This window comes from Arachis duranensis, chromosome 2 (assembly GCF_000817695.3).
Source record: "Arachis duranensis cultivar V14167 chromosome 2, aradu.V14167.gnm2.J7QH, whole genome shotgun sequence".
NCBI lineage: Eukaryota > Viridiplantae > Streptophyta > Magnoliopsida > Fabales > Fabaceae > Arachis > Arachis duranensis.
The window spans coordinates 86043455-86057877 of NC_029773.3; the positions used below are offsets into that span (position 1 = coordinate 86043455).

Here is a 14423-nt window from a genome sequence, read left to right on the forward strand (position 1 = left end):
AGAAGAAAGATGCTGGTGAAGAAAGAGAAGAAGAAGAACAATAAATTAGTCAGAAATAAAATGAAAAACTAACTAAGCGTATTTTTTACAAACCCAAAGGCACAAACTTTGAAGTTTAATTCTTCTTTGTTATTTTAATTTATGTTTAAAACTAATATATTTATTATATACTTAAAATTTTTATCTGATAAATAAAATATATTTAAACTAATAAAGAAATCTCATTGGTCTCTAACTTCAAAGATAAAGATATTTATTCACAAATTTTTTTTAAAGTTAGATTTCGACACCATTTTTTTACAAATATATTTAAAAAATAAATTATTTCATCTTCAAACTTTAATAATTTTATATTAAAATGATCCTTTTTAACAATGAATTTAAAAAATTATTTTTGATACAATAATAATATAAATAATTTTATATAATATTAAATTAGATTCATCAGTTTAGATAATTTTTAAATAATAAATTTAAAAAATAATTCTTTTATGATAATATTATGATTAACTATCTGTATAAAAGAATTCTTTTAGACGACATTCCGTGGAAATTAAATTTATAAAATAAGAGTATATTCTAAAGAAAACATATAAACCTATCACCGACACAGGTGAACCCAGAAAATATTTAAAATTGAAAAAGAAAAAAAAAACTGCATCGCTCCATGTGCCTGAGTAAATCCAATCTGTGTCGGAGTGACTCGTGTTTTTAGGTTCCTTCATCATCATCATCGTCCCATTTCCACCCAAACATTTTTATTACCTTCTTCTTCTTTAACCATATTCTTAATTCTTTCTTTCTCTCCTTTTTGTTCCTCCAATCATAGTGTAGAACAACTCATATCCACAACATCGCTCACTAGATCGATCTACTCTCCAACACGGTAACTCTCAATTCTGCTCCATTTCTATCTCCTTATATGTCTTTGATTCATTCGCAAAATGCTTGCTTTTCGTTGAAGTTCTTAACTTTTTCGTATTTTTACTGATTCATGCTCATGGTCTCGGGTATTTTGGATTCATATTGAAGTGGTTTTTAATGCATTGATTGTGGGGACGAGGCTTGGGTTTCCAATTATTGCGATAATCCCCAAGTTGATTCCTTTTTGCTTAAATTATTGAATGCTTCATGATTCTGTCCGCCTTGGATGGGAATAGTGGATTTTTTCAATTGGTTTACGATTTAACATTTTAGCTCTTGATACATGAATATGGTAGGGTTAATTGAGAAGTACTCATAATGATAACTTTGATGCCACTGGTTTAGGATGTTATAGCATTGTGGTTCAATTTGTATTTTAACTTCATTGTTTAATTTAAGATAACAATGAGTTTATGAACTCAGGTATGAGTTTTCAGCGATAGTCTGTTTGCTGAGTTTTCATTTTCCTGTTAGATTTGCAGGGTGCCAATAAGAGCTATTGTAGTATTGGTAGATGGCGCTCTCGGCTTCGAGGGCAATGTCAAAAGGTGTAGTGATAACAGTGCCTGTGTTGGTTCTTTCTGCTTTGGTGGCTGCTGTATTTTTGTTCTTCTTGTTTTCCTCTCTGTCCTCTTGCTCCTGTCCTTCAACTTCAGGCCCGCCTGTAAACCCCATCGCCAACGCCGTGAGTGTTGGTGGCACTGTGTCTGATTCTGGCAGTGGTGGCTTTACTCTGTCAACAAGGAAGGATGATGTTGAGTGGGTGAAAAATCAAATCATAGCAAACGGGCTTCATATGCATGACAATGTGCTTCGCAAGGGTATTAACCCTCGGACTAGGGCTCAGCAACTTGAGGATCTTAGACAGTAAGTCCCTTAATCTCAGTCAGTTTTATTCACTTTGTGTGTTTCTGTATGAGCATATTGTTGTTTCGGGATTGCCAGATTTTTATCTCATTCATTACAGAGTTTCAGAATGACAATTATGAGATTTGTGCCATTTCTTGTTTGCAATGAGAGTTTCAATTTGGTAGAGAGAGAGAACACTAAGGGAGACACGATATATTTAACGGTCTGAGTTGTAGGGTATGTGGCACTGAATACCTGGTTGTGTCATCTAAAGTATGGAAGATGCGAGAAATGAGAATGAGTGGATGTAGAAAATTCACTCCCCTTTCTTTTATTGGTTTGAAGCACAATTTCTTCAAAATGAAGGAACTACAGATTGCATTTTTCCTTTTATTTTTATTTTATATTATTGGTATAGGAACTGCAGAATGTTATGTTCTTGCATTATGTTTTCTTCTCAACTTGAGTAATCTTCCTTGTCCTGTCTCCATCTCAATGTTCTCTTTGCAAGATTCCAATGTTTTTGGAGCCGTATATGAAATATACTTATCAAGAAGTGGTTGCAATGCCTAGTTTTTATTTGAGCATGAATGCATCAATGCTCTTCTGGATTATGATCACTAAATTTTCATCTAATTGCAGATTTAAGGGTATATCACACTATGAGGGGGATGGATCAGATAATCACACTGCCCTTCCGTGCCCTGGGGAACTCCTTGTTGAAGAACACCATAGCAACTATGGCGAGCCTTGGGCAGGTGGAAGAGACGTTTTTGAGTTTCTTGCTCAAGCTAGTCAACTCCGACCCGACTCACAGGTCTTGGAGATAGGTTGTGGTACGCTCCGTGTTGGTTTACATTTCATCCGATATTTAAATCCTGAACACTTTCATTGTCTCGAAAGGGATGAGCTCTCTTTGATGGCTGCATTTAGATATGAGCTTCCTGCCCAAGGCCTCTTACACAAACGACCTTTGATAGTTAAGGGGGAGGACATGGATTTCAGTAAGTTCGATTCTGCCACAGTGTATGATTTGATTTATGCTAGTGCCGTGTTTATTCATATGCCTGATAAGCTCGTGTGGATTGGATTGGAAAGATTAGCATCTAAGTTGAGACCTTATGATGGACGAATCTTCGTATCACACAATATTAAGTTCTGTTCGCGATTGGGTGGAGAGGAATGCACAAAGAGGCTCACAAGCTTGGGGCTTGAGTATCTTGGGAAGCATACGCACGATAGTTTGCTATTCAATCACTATGAGATATGGTTTGAATTTAGACGGTCAAAGGCTTAAAAATTTAGCAATTTTATAGAATGAAGCATTTGATATAGCTCCGAATTGCCTCAACTTGCTAAATGTGGTTACGATCACGAAGAAAACTCTTCAGCAATGCAATGATGTTCTTGCTTCAAGTCTGGAGAGGTGGCAGTTTTACTGCTCAGTTTTTCATCAAGTGCCTGAAATCTGTATACTCATTTCAACAATGCTAAAGAGAAAAAGGATCATCTGTAATTGGATTGAGGAGTTGACAAACCGAAGGAAATTAGTTATTTTTTGAGGGGTTTTATGGTGAAAATGGCTAGCTTGATTGGTACAAACTTTTTAGTATAGTTTCTATGTAGGTTCTGATATGATAGTTGTATTTAGCAAGCATATTATTTTGCAACTGATTTTTGTTGTGACTGAAGTGGTGCAAATTATCATGTGTAATGCTCAGAATTTTAAATACTTGTCCATTTTTTGAGGATTTATATGTTGTAACAAAAGCATTTTTGCCGAATCTATGACAAGATAAGAGATTTTGTTGATTCACATTGTGTAAATGTCAGTAGGCAGGTAATGTCACATGTAAACAAGGGGATACAACATGCAATGTAGTAATGCTGCGATTATCATATTTAATGATATATATCTGAACAGAATTATCATAAAGATGTCATTTTTTCATTTTTTAAATCTATACTGCAAATTTAACATTCTGAAAATATAACTAAATTCTATAGCATTGAACAAAATAAACACCATTTTACAGAATTTCAAAGTGTAAGTGCAATCTTCAAGTGTTCGAAGATTTAAGTACAAAGACGTTGATAAAGAGAAAATTATAAACTTGGTAGGAAAGTAAGTGCTTAATCAACTTGAATTAAGTAGTTAGTTTACTCGTTCGTTTAATCAAGTGTTTAGAGTTCGAATTTTATTATGTATATACAACAACTCATTGTTAATCGGTGATTCTTAAATAAAACTTTCATCTACTACAAATTAATTCTTGATCTGTTAGGTTGAAAGCTTCAATCTGATGATATAAATTTTTTCAAAATCAATAGAAATTTTATTTGGATATTTTCGTATATAAAATTTTGAGTAGAACAAAATAAAATCAATTTAGTTACAGTTGTGTCATTTTAAACTAAATATTTCATCTACAAATTAAATATATTTCTAAAATAATTCTGGATTCTGCTTTGTTCCTTTTGAAAAGCATATGATATTTTGATCCATAATCTCTTGTATTTTTGTGTACAATGTAGTTTTTTTTTAATCAAAGACGTCTTCTAAATAAGTATGGTATGCTATTTGAGTTATAATTCATTGGCCGTACAATGTAGTGTTTTACTTTCAGTATATTTAGAATAATTTACTACTAATTTTTTATACTATAAATTTAAAAGAATTTTATATTTCCATTAACTTATATAGTTTTATTTGCAATTGCAATTGAAATGTAGCTTTTTTTTTATTAAGAACATTTTTCTTTAGTAGTGTCTATAAAGAAAAAATAAATAAAATCCCAAAAAGAAAAAAAATGGCCTTGGTCATGGACAAATAGCAATGAAAGCATAACAAAAATGGATTTCTTCTTCAATGAACAAAACCCATTTTTCTTTCTTCATTACCCTTTAGCAGCAAGCACTATACTCCATAGGGAACTAAGAACAGAGAAGCAAGGACAACCCAATAAAGTTCTTCATCATCAAATTTCATATTCAAGCCCTCTTTTTCGGTCTCACACACTGAAAGGTTCTAACTTTACTCCTTGTTTCAGCTTTTATTTCATATTACAGAAACACCCATGTTGCTCCTTTCATCTTTTCATTAGTACAGCGCAGAAAGCATCGAAGTTGTAAACTTTTCCGTCTGGGTATTTTAATTTGTCTTTTCACGGCATTAAAGCAAGGATATAGGATTGGAAATTTTGCACAGGTATAAAAACACTTGAAAATTGAGTTAATTGATTGAAGAATAATAAGATTCTGTGAATAGTGTTTGTTCATGTTATAGCTATTCCTAGCTCTCTAATGCTTAAAGTCCCTGTCATCAATTGAAAAATCGTTAATTTAGAGCATTTGGTTTGTCTTCTTGTTTGCACTGTTCCCACTAATGTTTCTTATAATTCTGTTATCTTTAGGTGTGAGGATTATGCAATTTGCTTTTTGCTTTCAACCAGAATGGCATCACACAATTACATGGCAAGCGCCAAATCTGTATCTCTTTATTGTATAAGTTCAGGAGTTTCTCAATCTGCCATTGCTGCACTCTTTTGTAAAATCAATTTCGGCCAGAAGCAATTCTCTACTTGCTGTTTCGGTTTCACTCAACCTTGTTTGATTGACAAGTTCAGGTAAGTCAGTGGTGGCATTTCGGTTATGCTTATGCTAGTTGATCATATGGATAATCTGGGAATATATGTGACAACTTTGAAGATTTGGAGGTTCTGTAACATATCAATGCAGCCTTGCACTCTGAGATGTGTGGTTATTTTTTTGTGCATGATTATATTATACGACTGTCTTTCTTAGTTATTTTCATTGTTTCCATGTGATTACATATTTTCTATTTCTTTAATAAAATAATTATCTATTCAATTAGAGTATCTAATATTCTAACTGTTCATTAGTGCCTACTGTTGCACTACAATCATAAGTTGAAAGTTAACATCTATCTTCACCAGAAAGATGGAATGTGTTTCATAACTTTAATCATGGTGGATTTAGTTTAGTGTAAAAATTGCTAAAAATGGGTAATATCTCTGTTGGTGTGATTACTTTATATCAGAAAAGAGTTTGGTAATTTTCAGGTAATGGATTATATCTCTTAAGACCTGCATCTAATAGTACATCCATGAATGTGATTTGAATATAGTAAGATAATCATACACTGAGAATCATGCATTAAGTCTTTGTGTTGCTCTTCAGGAGGATGACATGGTCTGTTAGAAGCAGCTTAAACGACAGTGGTTTTAGTCCTTCCACTTCTAACGGTACCAATGGAAGAACACGCATAATCCGAGTGATTCAAGAGTTTCAGACCACGTTAGGTTCGAAGATTCAGGAAGTAAAGAAAAATCTTCCGATGAAACTTCTTTCCTTCCTGGTTGGTTTTTATTGCGCTACTGCATTTGCCACTGTTATCGGACAAACAGGTGACTGGGATATTCTATCTGCTGGCTTAGCCGTGGTTGTTGTGGAAGGCATCGGCGCTCTCATGTATGGAACTTCTCTTCCATTTGTTAGCAAAGGTAGGAGCCTAATATCAATATTCAATTATTGGAAAGCTGGCCTAACATTGGGACTCTTCTTGGATTCATTTAAATATTGATTGTTTTGGTCTTTGTCACTGGTATTCGGATGTTATTACCAGGAATCTGACAAATCTGGTTTGACGAACTGCGGCTTCCTCTCACACTTATTTAAATTAAGCAGAAGTCCTTCCATGTGAGTTGGATTTTTGCAGTGATAATGACACGCAGTCTGTTCGGTTCTCCATCACAGATATGTTTGAGACATGTGAAAGTGTCACTTCTTGGACATAATTTAGACTGTAACTTCTAAGGTTAGCATTGCTGAAAGCCATTGCTCAAATTCAGAAGGTAGTCCATTCAAGCTGTTACGACAGTCATCAGTATTTATGATCAGCAGAGCAATAGTTTTGACTTAGATAATTTAAGGACATTGAAGCAATCGGCAACTTCAATTTTTACCATAGATGGATACTGAGTTCTGTTTGATCAATGCTACAGTCCTTCATTCCCTTATTCTCAAGTTGGTTCATCTTGGTGTTGAATCTTTGCTGTCAGGGTTGCTGGTATTCAAGTTCTGGAAGGTCACTCTGACAAAGCAGAACAAACAAACCAAACTTTTTATTGGCTTGTGAGTCGTGAGCACAGATGATGAACCACAAATCCTTTCGCAACAAGTATGTTAGTTATTGAAACCAAGGAAACTCGATTCAGTTCTTGGCCTGGTGATTTCATATTTTAATTCTGGCACAAGATTGGCTCATGCAGTGATGTGATTGTGAATCATCTTCTTGCAAGAACTCCAAGATTGTTTGTCATCTGCTGCAGGCTCCATCAAGTAATGCAGATGATGACATATGTTGATTCACAGATTTTGTTTATATATGGTAGACTCCTGCAACATGTTTTGTAAAGGTTATATATAATGTTTAGAGAGTTTTTGCATGTCTGGTGTACACTTGGATCTTGAAGATTGTGGTCTTGTGGATGTAAATATCACCTTTTGATTAACCTCGAGTTTTGGTGAAAGTATATATGAAATTACTTTTTAGTTTAGCAAAAATACTTTTGAGCTGTAATGTCATTATTACCCTCATATTAACATTAACTAATTTATACCTCTAAAAGTAATTTTATTTTATTCAATTAAAAAAAATCTAATTCTCTTAACTCATCCATGCTTTGCCAATGATGCTATTACAACAATCACTTGTAAGCTGTTAAGTAAAGAGGAGCAAGACAAAGTAACTAACTAGTCAAACACTAGGTAGTATTAATTATATTAGAACAATAACATGCAAGCAGCCTTATCTGAGTGCTAGAAATTATAACTCAAAATAAGGCTCAGGGGTAAGTGCTATGATTTACCCTTATTTGTCATTACATTTTGGCAACACCAAATATAACTAATTCAAATCACTATACAAAACTTGTGTATGTTAATGTGTATGTCCAAAGATTATTGACAATGAGGACTTAACATATACAAAGGTGTTGTAACAATCTAAGTTGTGTCATGCAAGAGCAAGATATATTCATTGGGGACAGAGCCTCAAATGGAAAGCCAACTTGACCATGTCATGAATGAATTTCTACCATTAATTGATATGGTTGGCTCTAAGATGGATCCACGAGATTATTCAAACAATGGTGGAAGTTCGCAGCTTGCATAGTCAAGGTAATTTTCCAATCGTGAGAATTCAGTCCTGATATTCATTTGTTGTGCAGCTCTTCATGGAATTGTAATTTGGAAAGTCATTACGAGACTCAAGCATCAACATTGGGGCCTGGATATGCTGGTAGACTCATTATGCGCTTATCTAAGACGGGACCTCCAACAGTAAAATGATAGAGGCTTTGGTAAGTTGACCCTTCAAACCCAAGCAACTGATGCACTGCAGAAGACACAAAAAGAAAACTAATGAAAGTCTATTCCAGTTATCATCACATCAAGCATAGTGTTGTCCAAGAAAAACCTTTTCCAGGATTTCAATGTTATAACTTAATGGAAAAAAGCTGTCTGAATTATCATTAAGAACATATGCATACATGGAGATGAGTTCATATTGCTAGAGCTACTATCTTATGCACATGAACAGAATTGAAAGTATCCAATGAAATTTCTATCTGGCAAGAATACATTTTCCACAACAATCTAATGAGTTCACCCAGATGTTCAATTAGGAAATGATGTAAAAAAGGAGCATTATAATAACTAAACTACGATGCTCATCAGTGACAGCTTAATAATGAAACATTGAACTAATTGAAGTATGATGCAAAATTAGCAATGGTAACTTGATGTGAAAGTGCAACTGCTGAAGTGATGATTAGTTATCAGTAGTTGTGTAGAATTCAATTCACTAGTTCCTAGTTACTCAATCTTTGTATTAACTTCTAAGTAGCAGATGCAACGTTGATCCACACGTAACCAACAGACTGAGATTCTCAAAGTAATGGCGAGAAGGAAGAAGCATACCAGGGTCATCAAAGAAACAACCAATTCCAGTTGCTGAGATTCCAACAGCATGTGCTTCAAGGTACAATACCTGTCCAAGGACTCCAGTCTCCCAAAATAAACGAGGATACATCCATACATTCTTCTCACGCAATGTAGGCTCTAACCGAGCCAACATACCAAGGCTGAAGCAACCATCACTTGCAATCTCCTGTAAACATAGGTCGCATTAAAAAAATGGAGATCAAAATATGCTAGAGTATCAGCTCTATTTAAGCGTTTTTTGTTTCTTTTTGCAAGGGGAATAAAAAAAACTTCGTACAAAGAACACTATATATAACGGCATCAAAACAGAGATACTAACTCTACATAATTACTGTACCTCAAAACTAGTAGCTCCTAGGAGGCTTGAATAAATAAATAGAGAGAACAACTAAGTTTTGAAACCCTCAACTTCAACTTCGAGACCTTTTCTCAGATTAATTTGCTGTTAAATATATTTCTAAGAGAATACAATTTGCACAAGGATTTTTATTTGAAAGCAAATACCAAATTCAGAACGCCTAACTAGCAAAAGCTATAGGTATAAAACCCAAAATTATTGTCCTAAAGAACAGGGAACCATTTTCTTTCTGTGACTATGTATCATAACTTAAATGGGTTGATATTTGATTAAGTTTTCAGCATTTATGAAACTCTATCATTCAATGTAACAATCTGAAAGACAAGTGAAATATTATTAATCATAATATGAACCTGATGGCACGAGAGCTGCTTGGCAAGCCGCTGACAATCAAATCTCAGGAGTTCATACAAAGGAAGCTCACTGGGACAGCCCTCTGGTTTGGCCCAGACAAAATCGGGACGCATAGCTTTCTTCAACTCACCCAAATGATCCTCATTCCTGACCAGGAAATACAAGCCCTGAGGCAAATCCACTACTCTATGAACAAACAAAGCAGCATGCACCTCGGCATCCCATGGAAGTACACGATATGGCAGCGCGAGCTGCCTCCTTTGCTTTCCTCCAGGTTGGCAACCTGAAGGAAGGCAATGTGACATTATCTGATAAAATGTATCCCTCTGAATTCCTGTAACTCCATCCATATCAACAGCGCTCCTTCGCTTCCTAACCACTTGCCTCACACTATATCCCTTGTAAGAACCCTCACTATAACTGCCACTACTCTGAAATGGATCAACCAAGAACCTATCCCCTGAAGTCAAAGGCTTCTTCACAATCTCAGAAGTTCTATATATAATATCCCAGCACACATGCTCCTTGCTAAGGGAATTCGGCTTCCCTTTCCATTCCAATTCCGGAAAAGACTCCAATATAGCATTACTCAACTCCTTGTAATCCAAATCAAAACCTTGACTCCCACTTGGATAAACAAGCATAACACAATCAGGGTGCTCAAACTCAATCTCAGGGAACTTCCCCATAACAGCACGTGATGGAACCTCAAACTCAGGAAAGACATGGAGCCCCATAAGGTACTTCAATTCCTCACACCCTAAACCATCAAGAATCTTCACATCCCAACCAAGACCAGCAGCAGCCATAGCAACAGCACCAACAGCATGTCCAACATCATGATTACAGTACCTGAAAGCACGCTCCCCGTACTTCCAAGCCTCACGCCAGAAAATCGAAGACAACCCAACAAGGAAAGAGTTCAAAGGAAAGAACTTTTTGAAAAACTCAGGTGGGATTTTGGCCCTTACCTCCAAAGCATGTTCCTTTGGGGCATAATGACAAACACATGGTGTGTCAAAAAGTGATTCAATGGAGTTAGGTGCAATAACATAAGCCTCAGTTGGGTGAAGATTCCCACTACTCGGATTAACCCTTAAGGACCAAGTTGAAAAGCCCGTGGTTTTCCATGCCGAGAGAGCAAGAGAATCATAGAGGAACTTTGAGATGGTGGTTTTGGAAATGGGTTGTGGAGAAGGGAGAGAATGGAAGAGTGAATTGTAAAGGGGTGCATTTGCATCATCATCAGCATTGTTATCATCAGTGGGGAAATGGAGGAGGGGGAGGAGAGGGGAAGAGAGGTACCTGCGAAATGGGTTGGGCTGGTTGGCCCAATCAAGCCCATGTGGGCCCCTGGCGTAGCGGTTGAAGTGGTGCTTGGTTTGGTTGTGGTATTTGAGCACGTGAGAGAGTTTGTTTTGGTCGAGGTTTTGATTTTGTTGTTGTTTTTGTTGTTCAGTGGAACTGGAAGGCGTAGAAGGTGAAGAAGACGAAGAGAATGAAGCCATAGCTTGTGATTGGAATGAAGAAGGGTTGTTAATGGAGGGAATGAAATGGAACAGTGATGGCGGAAGTGGGTTCCGAAGGAGGAGTGACATTTTTTTCCTATTTCTTTTTTAAAAAAGCGGTAACAAATAATAAAGTGAGTTTTATTGAGGTGTGTGGAAGCTCCGAGTTCTTTGCTTGAGAATCTCAAGTCTTCCTTGGACAGTTGGACCATGCTGTTGGGGACTTTCACTTTTGCTTGCTAGAGAATATTCGTTTTCATTGGAAGAAAAAGAAAAATGATACATTCTTTTTTTACACTCTTGATTTGAATTTTTTTAATAAATAAATAATTTAAATATTTTATTTATCAAAATATATATAATTTAAAGCGTACACACAAAAAAAAACATATTTTATTTACACATTATTTATTCTGTAAACAAATATGTAAAAAATTTTAAATACGTGAAAGTTGACGTCTTCCACATATTTTATTTATAATGTAGACAAAATATATTCATAATTATAAACGAAATATGAGTATATATAATTATAAAAAATTTAATTTTTATAAGTATAAAAAATAATTTTTAAAAAAATAAACAAGAATAACCACTACAAAAACTAGATTATTACCCACAGCCTTATCATAGGTTAAATTGTCGGTAATCACTTTTATCGATGACTAAATAGTCAATAGAAAAAATCACAGATAAAAAGTATCGTTGGTAATTTTTTATAAATACTATTGACAGTTAACTAACTAATTATAACAAGAGAAGAAGGAGGAAAAGTCTATGTAAAAATAATTTATTGTTTTTATTTAAAAAAATTAAAAAGAATTTTTTTTTTCACTTTTTGACCATTTAAATATACGACCATTCATCCCATTACAGAAATAAAATGTTATTGCGATTCTTAATTAATTAATCTGTTAGACAAGTTCTTTTGTTAGTTTTTTCGTAAATTTTTAACAGAAAAATGTTATGTGTACCGTTTATTACTAAAGTGTTAAAGAACAAATAGAGAGGGACAATTTGGTCTTGTAGCTCAAGATTTGATTATGGAGTAAGGAGTGGTGTTTTAGTTGAAAATAGGTGTAGTGAGTGTATTTATAATTTGGTGGACGTGTCAGATATATGGTCAAACGTGTTACATGTAGCATGTGGAGGGTGTGTTAAGTCAGTACGTAGGGGGCGTGCTGACATGTGCTGAAGTCTGGTTTGTCCTGCGTGCTGACACGTGGCGAGCTTTGATTGGCTGATGAAGCAACACGTGGAGGCGTGCTGAATACTCCTCTCTATATAAGGAAAAATTTGGTACCATTTTCATTGCGAAGAAGAGTGTGTTTTGAGTGTTCTTAGAGTGTGTTGGTAGTGTTCTTTGAGTGTGTTGGTAGTGTAATGGAGGGTACCGTGAACTTGGTAGTGTATCGCAACGGTGAGATAATACGGAATACTCATGAAGGAGTGAGGTTTGTGTTTTAGAATCCGTTTTCATTTGTGGTTCCATGCACCATGACGTTAATGGAGCTTCAGAACGGTCTCTGTCAAAGCATGGAGAACGGTGTGTTAAGGAGAGTGAGCAGAATTCTGTACCGAAATCTGGTTGTAGTTTTTAGTGGTTTAACACAGTTTGATATCATGCCGATTATTGATGTAGCGAGTATGCAGAATATGTTCCAAATTCATCAGCAGACTCAATACGACAGCCACAGATTGAGCTGTATGTCGAGTTTGAAAACGTAGAGGCGGATGGGATTCAAAATGATTTAGATATAGAGAATGATAGAGCTGCATTGTACGAAAGAATGAATAGTGACAGTGAAGATGACTTCGAAGCCACTTATGAAGCCGGCGACGAAGACGAGGATGGTGATGTGGGAGTTGAGGTAGCAGCAAAGAATGTAGTGCTTCATCCCTCGGGTAGTCAACCGATGAACGTTCCACCTTTTATGCGTAACTTGGATCTTGACGCGATGTATGCACCGAAATTTTTGGAATATGCAAACATAGGTACATGATGACTGAATAATACATTTTTGTTAATTTATATTATGGATTGATTAATGAATGATGATCTCTGCTTTCTGTAGGCGTTGTTGATCCTGAGGACGGAGAGTTCAGGATTGGAATGGAATACAATTCTAGAAAGTTGGTTGTCGCAGCAATTAGAAGTTACATTATCTCTAGAGGAGTTGACTACAATGTGTATGAGTCTGAACCACAAACGTTTTATGCAAAATGCAAGACGTATGGGCGTGGGTGCGACTGGCTTATCCGTGCCAACTTGATACAGAAAAAAGGTTGTTGGGAGATACACAGATACAACGGTAGGCACACGTGCACAATGGGAACAATTTCACATGATCATTTGAAGTTGGACTCGGATACAGTTGTTGAGGCTATAAGGCCATTGGTCGAGACTGACCCGTCCATCAAGGTGAAATCTTTAATAGCGGAAGTCCAATCAAGCTTCAACTATACCATCAGTTACCGAAAGGCTTGGTTGGCAAAGTAGAAGTCCATAGCCAAAGTTTTCGGTGGTTGGGAGGATTCTTACCAAACTTTGCCATGGTGGCTCTCGATCATGGTTCAGAAGATGCCTGGTTCAATTGTCCAAATAGAAACATAACCACTGTACAACGGAAACGAGGAGGCGCACATTGTAAAAATACTTCATCGCGTATTTTGGAGTTTCAATCCATGCATTAGGGCGTTTAGGTATACTTTTGGTTGCTGTTGCACAAGATGGGAACCGAAATATTGTGCCTATCACTTTTGCCTTGGTGGAAGGAGAGATAGCTGATGTGTGGCACTTCTTTCTCAGGAATCTGCGACGCATATTTTTAGAAAAGACAGTGTGGGTATGATCTCAGGCCGACATGAGTCGATCCGGGCAGCAGTAAATCATTCTGGAGGTGAATGACAACCTCTAAGAGCATGGTGGATGGTTTTATATAAGGCACATCGGTAGCAACTTCTTAAGGGTATTCAAAGTCCATCACTTGTAAAAACTTGTTGTCAACATAGGGTATTCAATAACGGTGGAGGAGTACAACATCATCTATAAGAGTTTGGAAGAGCGAGGCGAGGCATATGCCAGGTGGTGTGATGCCATTGGACTCCAACATTGGGTATTGGCATTCGATGAGGGACATCGATGGGGCCGTATGACGACGAACCTTGTCGAGTGCATTAACTCAGTGTTAAAGGGTGCCCGAAATCTACCTGTGTTGGCACTCGTCCGAGCAACGTATTATCGGTTAAATGAACTTTTACGCGGAAGAGTGCTGAAGCTCACGAACGCAAGTGTGCTGGATTTACTTACTTCGTATTTGCACAACATCGAATAGAAGCAAATATGCAACAGGCTGGGAATATAGCTGTGCACCGGTTTGATAGACAAAATGAGGTATTTGAGG

The 14423-nt window shown here is 36.2% G+C and overlaps 3 protein-coding genes across 8 annotated transcripts; 2 read left to right on the plus strand and 1 right to left on the minus strand.

The window, feature by feature from the left end:
- The first annotated feature begins 627 nt into the window (after positions 1-627).
- On the plus strand, positions 628-3526 carry LOC107475499 (uncharacterized). 2 transcript variants are annotated; one of them, XM_016095148.3, is made up of 3 exons: positions 628-886; positions 1407-1791; positions 2416-3526. In XM_016095148.3, exons 2-3 carry the CDS (start codon positions 1439-1441, stop codon positions 3068-3070), a joined length of 1008 nt encoding a protein of 335 aa, XP_015950634.1. In that variant the 5' UTR covers positions 628-886; positions 1407-1438; the 3' UTR covers positions 3071-3526. The 2 variants fall into 2 exon arrangements, with proteins under 2 accessions (XP_015950634.1, XP_015950633.1); XM_016095147.3 differs by having other exon boundaries at positions 629-886; positions 1399-1791.
- Positions 3527-4607: 1081 nt separating this feature from the next.
- Positions 4608-7347, plus strand: LOC107475500 (uncharacterized protein ycf20). 5 transcript variants are annotated; one of them, XM_052256907.1, is made up of 4 exons: positions 4608-4981; positions 5187-5399; positions 5974-6296; positions 6419-7347. In XM_052256907.1, exons 2-4 carry the CDS (start codon positions 5227-5229, stop codon positions 6424-6426), a joined length of 504 nt encoding a protein of 167 aa, XP_052112867.1. In that variant the 5' UTR covers positions 4608-4981; positions 5187-5226; the 3' UTR covers positions 6427-7347. The 5 variants fall into 5 exon arrangements, with proteins under 5 accessions (XP_052112867.1, XP_052112865.1, XP_052112866.1 ...); XM_052256905.1 differs by having other exon boundaries at positions 4608-4798; positions 4878-4981; positions 5974-7347; XM_052256906.1 differs by having other exon boundaries at positions 4608-4798; positions 4883-4981; positions 5974-7347.
- A 194-nt stretch (positions 7348-7541) lies between these two features.
- Positions 7542-11149, minus strand: LOC107475502 (uncharacterized). The gene is made up of 3 exons (XM_016095151.3): positions 9511-11149; positions 8776-8965; positions 7542-8191 (listed from the first exon to the last, which is right to left on the minus strand). The coding sequence occupies exons 1-3, from the start codon at positions 11107-11109 to the stop codon at positions 8064-8066; spliced, it is 1917 nt and encodes a 638-aa protein (XP_015950637.1). The 5' UTR covers positions 11110-11149; the 3' UTR covers positions 7542-8063.
- Positions 11150-14423: the final 3274 nt, after the last annotated feature.

Excerpts from the sequence above, each read along its gene's own strand:
- LOC107475499 (XM_016095148.3), top strand. The coding sequence starts at position 1,439 with ATGGCGCTCTCGGCTTCGAGGGCAATGTCAAAAGGTGTAGTGATAACA. Across the intron at positions 1,792-2,415 it reads CAACTTGAGGATCTTAGACA|ATTTAAGGGTATATCACACT; the intron begins GTAAGTCCCTTA and ends ATCTAATTGCAG.
- LOC107475500 (XM_052256904.1), top strand. The coding sequence starts at position 5,227 with ATGGCATCACACAATTACATGGCAAGCGCCAAATCTGTATCTCTTTAT. Across the intron at positions 5,400-5,973 it reads TGTTTGATTGACAAGTTCAG|GAGGATGACATGGTCTGTTA; the intron begins GTAAGTCAGTGG and ends GTTGCTCTTCAG.
- LOC107475502 (XM_016095151.3), bottom strand. The coding sequence starts at position 11,109 with ATGTCACTCCTCCTTCGGAACCCACTTCCGCCATCACTGTTCCATTTC. Across the intron at positions 8,966-9,510 it reads AGCAGCTCTCGTGCCATCAG|GAGATTGCAAGTGATGGTTG; the intron begins GTTCATATTATG and ends CTATGTTTACAG. Across the intron at positions 8,192-8,775 it reads TTGTTTCTTTGATGACCCTG|TGCATCAGTTGCTTGGGTTT; the intron begins GTATGCTTCTTC and ends TGTCTTCTGCAG.